At 36.6% G+C, this 5,045-nt stretch overlaps 1 protein-coding gene across 1 annotated transcript in view; it reads right to left on the bottom strand.

Moving 5' to 3' along the window:
- Positions 1–3,911: 3,911 nt before the first annotated feature.
- Positions 3,912–5,045, bottom strand: part of LOC132103859 (leucine-rich repeat and immunoglobulin-like domain-containing nogo receptor-interacting protein 1) — a 7,641-nt gene continuing 6,507 nt past the window's right edge. The window contains exon 3 of the mRNA XM_059508919.1: positions 3,912–5,045. This exon is cut by the window's right edge and continues 1,642 nt beyond it. Coding sequence (XP_059364902.1) covers positions 4,858–5,045 — 188 coding nt within the window. The 3' untranslated portion in view covers positions 3,912–4,857.

Below are 5,045 nucleotides of genomic sequence, written 5' to 3'. Positions count from 1 at the left end.
GAACACGAGCGGTCACATTTACACACGTTGCCATACAGACGTCGATTCGTTAGCTAATGGACCGGTTCTGTATCGATACGTCATTCCTCACCACTTCTGGCGCGGTGTTGCGCTCATATCAGCTAGCGTTTGTGTATAGGGTCAGTAATGCTACGACAGATCGCGATCGTGTGTAGCACACTAGCTAAGTTTCTGTCTTCATGAAGAAACGAACGGTCCTCGCCGCGGGACCCAGCCGCCAATTTAGCCATAGACACGGACAAGCCATAGCATTGACCTTTGACCCTCCGGCCCGGTTCAGGAGCGTAGGATGTATATATTTCTATATGTACCCATGGAAATATCCTCGAATGCGCGAGAGATTTGTCGATTCTAGAGTGGAGCATCTCTGAATATGGAGTGATGTTTTGAATGTTCATATTATTATGATTATAAAGATATTATATTCAAATATTATTATTATTATAATTATGAATTTGATTTTATTGACAATGATTGATAAACAGAAATGTCTTTCTTTTTGTGAATATGGAGAAGTTTACATTTTTCTGGGGAAATATTAAAAGACTTTAAATATTTCAACAAACAAATAAATAAATATATACATGCTTAACGGGAGATGTGCTTTCTTTCGATCCGTTCAGAATCTGTTGTTTTGTCAATAATGTGTAAACCTTTCGAGTTCAAGGGTCAAGTTCCTGGTACTGTTCTGAAGGTCCACACATATTGCACCATCAGACCATTTCGTGGTTATTTTTCTCTGCTCTCTTTGATGGTGTATTAAAGCGGATATGAGGATTTCATACGAGGACAACTGCTCTAATGAAATCCCAATATTGGACCGTTTTTATTTTGTCATTCTTTGTTTATGGACCCTTGAACTTGACATATTTGACAATACACCGAGGTGCTTATTGCACCATCAGCTAAATTTGTGGTGATTTTTCTCCAGTCCTTTTAAAAGTGCATTAAAGTAGACATAAGGACTTCATACAAGGGCAACTGATCTAATGAAATCCAAACTTTCGGGGCGTTACTCTTTATTTTTTATGAACCCTTGAACTTGGCATATTTGATGATATACAGAGGTGCAGCAACTCTTGACTTCTTCAAATATGCCAAGTTCAAGGAACCATAAAAATGGATTTGTATCATAAAAGCTGTCAAAAAGCAGTGACCCAGATCCAGCACTAATGGTGTGATGGGACTGTAATGAGGAGATCTGAGCAGCCGAGGCGCCAGTGATCCTGAGCAGAGAGAATGAATCGACAGACGGATGTTTGACTGGAAACTTCTAATCCGTCAGACAAACATAAAACCCAAACGAGTTTAATCTCGAGAGATCTGAACACCAGCGTCAAGATGAGCTGGGATTCTATGAATTATGTGCAAGTACTTTCCACAAATATGTTGAAATGCACCCTCTCTAGGTTCATTACTGTGACCATTTATATATATATACACACACACACAGGTCACTAAAATCAGTTTTTTATTCAAAATAATGACTTTTACATGCATTGAGGGCGATGACCTCCGAGGACCATTTTAAGAGGAGATACAGATATTGACCTTTCAAACTGTATTTTACATGCTCTTGATTTGATTTGATTAAACCTCTAATGGTTGAGCTCTCAGACTGTATTTGTGCATGTGTCGTGTGACGCTGAGAGGGAATTCTGTTCATTCAGCCTGTTGTTTTTCTGCTCTAAGCTGATTAACTGGACGTGATCGAGAGCAACTTGATATTCCGTAGATTAAAACATGAGCGAATCACTACCGAATAGAGAACTGATGGCAATGATGTGGCTTGCATTAATATTGGCATCTTTGGGAAATATGAGGAAAAAATGGCTGTAAAATAAATCTCTTTGCCGTTTATCCTTACGCTTTCATTCAGAAAATTGACAGAAATACAAGTACAAGTAAAATTAGAGGGAAAAATAATAATTTGATGTTAAATATTTTTTTCTCAAAAATATGAGTGCCAAAATTATTGGCACCCCTAGATTACCATGAGTGAAAATATAACTGAATTATATTCACCATTATATTGTAGGTTAAGTTGAATGATTATCCGGAACATTTAAATGGAAAGTCATGATGTATTATATATATACATATAATTAATATGAGCATTTTAAGTTTATGCATTTTATTTTCTTATGATTAATTTGATCAAAGATAAAAAGAAGGGGTAAAAAGCACTGAATCAGACAAATCATTTCAAGATAATTTTAATGTTTTTGGCAGCCACTTCTTAAAGAATTAGCAAAACTTCATTGTAATTAAATAAAAGGACAGACATTAAGATGATTTTCCATGAAAAAAACCCGGATCATTTAAAAGTGAAAGAACAGTAAAAACATTAAATAAAGATAAAGAACACAGCAGTTCTCAAACTCTAGTAGTGTCTTAAGAACAGAATAAAAAATATGACATTTACAACAAATGACAGACATAAGATGCTTCATAAACACTAAAATCAGATTCAATAGAGTTCAAGAACAAACCACTTTTATCAAACACGTATCCAACAATCATTTATGCTAATGGAGAGCAGTGCATGATGGGACGCTATTGCTTTGAGGTGGATTGCATAAAGCACTTAAAGCCATTTAGTCATAAATACATAAATGATTTTCCAAAGCAAATCTGCAGTTAAACAGATCTGGCTGCAGTTTTATGATAAAGCATCATCAGCAATATTAACAGAAACATGTGAAATATTTCCAGACATTCACACAATCCTCATTCAATATTTCTGTCATTTAATAGTCTGAATAAATCATATAATCACTTCAGGGTTTACTGAACATGATTGAAGCTTAACTAACCCGAGATCTTTTCTTGTCCGCTCAATTAAAGCTTCATTATTGCTCACTTTCTCTAATTTATAGACGCTAATAATGTGATCAGAGCATCTCACACATGCGTTCATGCAGCTCATGCTAAAATTATCTGATTTAAAGCCTCAAAACCTTTTAAAAGAATTTCAAATGCACAAACCTGAATTACTACAAACGTGAAAATCAGGAATCAAATTTAGGCAAATCACAGTGAAATCCAAATGACAAGTAACCCAAACTCAAAAATGCAGAAATAGACTAAAATAACAGACACCAAAGAAATGGTCTTTCTCTGTATGTTCGTCTTGTTTTCCAGTACAAATATCTAAACATCTATAAATTAAAATACATTCACTAGAGATGCAAAATGACAGAAGTCGTCTTGTTTTCTGAGAAACTGATCACAATGAAGTGAGTGTGTGACATGTTGCATTTCAAATTGGTTTCCATGCAATTCACACACAAAAAAAATCAACACTAAAGATTCATGTAACCATAATATATTTGAAGATATTTGGGAAACATGATAATTTCAAACAAACATGTTTCCTCAAAAAAACTATTCACCATTTAGTTTATTTACAAAATGAGATTTAAGTCAAATTATAAATTAAATGTGTCCTTTTATTAGGGTGACCATATGAGCCATTTTCCCAGGACACGTCCTTGCCAGGATTTTTATATTGCCTAAAACATCCAGATTTTGGCTGTTTGTGCTGTGCAGATCGATTATTGTATGACATTCATAAGAGCTATAGAGAGCAGAGCAGACGGCTCCTTATGCATTAAAATCCCTCTCTTGGTACTGTGGTGTCATACAATGATCGGTGCGCAGCGACGCTTCAAGATGAATGAACGAACAAACACCTAACATGTACGTGTATTTGCATTGCTTTGATCGTTCTCTGTAGATCTCACCTTCTCACTCGCCACGATTGGTTGATTATGTACCATACCTGCATGTTATTGGTCAAACTACTTTGGATGTTTTAGGCAATATAGAAATCCTGGCAAGGAAGCGTCCTGGGAAAATGGCTCATATGGTCACCCTACCTTTTATTATTGCTTGGATGAAATGCTGCACGTTTATAATGTAACTGACACAAATAAAATAAATATCTTCATATAAACAAAATAAAGCTTTGTCTGTGCTCTTTCCATTTAACATACATGCAACATGAGCAGCTTTTAATCTAAATTAGATTTTATAATTTAGAAATTTGAGGCAAAAACAGAATGGTTTGACTTCAGTTCTGTGGAACTATACATAAATATCTGTATGAAATAAACAGCAGACGAGCTGAACTAGACGCAGATCCACTCTCTGCCAGCAGGTGGAGCTTAAAGCGTTTCCTTGGTTACCACTGTAAACAAATCACTTATGAACACTAAAGCAGGTGGAGCTTAAAGCGTTTCCTTGGTTACCGCTGTAAACAAATCACTTATGAACACTAAAGCAGGTGGAGCTTAAAGCGTTTCCTTGGTTACCGCTGTAAACAAAGCACTTATGAACACTAAAGCAGGTGGAGCTTAAAGCGTTTCCTTGGTTACCGCTGTAAACAAATCACTTATGAACACTAAAGCAGGTGGAGCTTGAAACGTTTCCTTGGTTACCGGTGTAAACAAAGCAGGCTGCACTTATGAACTTTAATATGTTTCATACAGAGACAAGATGAAGAGAAAAATAGCATCTAAACTTTTCTAAAGTAAGTTCCCCTCAGACACGCATTCATATAAACTCGTCACATATTCACACAATTCTTAATGTCCCAGAAGCAGATATTTGTCCTTGTTTTAATCACTCACTTCTTCTGTTATTATGCATGTCCACTAAAAGTATCTTAATTTAAAAATGCTTGCATATTTGTACTGGGAAACAAGACAAAAATACTCAGGAAGAGCAATACTGTGCAGTGACTGACATTCAGACCTCTTACCCTCATGCGGAAGCTTATGGGAAAACTCTGGATATCTAGTAGCACCTCAAACATCTCATGTTTGTTAGTCTTCAGATCAGCTTCATGGTGAACCTCCCCGTCTCCATCGTTGTCCGTCCGCCTCCGGACGCCGTCGCAGCGCTGCGTGGCACGAAGTCGATCGTCGCCGTGTGTTTGATCTGTCCTTTGCTCTGACTCCAGAAAAACATGAAGATGAAACAGACGGCCACCGAGCTCAGGAACGACAGGAAGCCCATGG

Source organism: Carassius carassius, chromosome 25 (assembly GCF_963082965.1).
Source record: "Carassius carassius chromosome 25, fCarCar2.1, whole genome shotgun sequence".
Lineage (NCBI taxonomy): Eukaryota > Metazoa > Chordata > Actinopteri > Cypriniformes > Cyprinidae > Carassius > Carassius carassius.
Note: the sequence above shows the minus strand (reverse complement) of the source record. Positions and strands in the feature narration are given on the sequence as shown.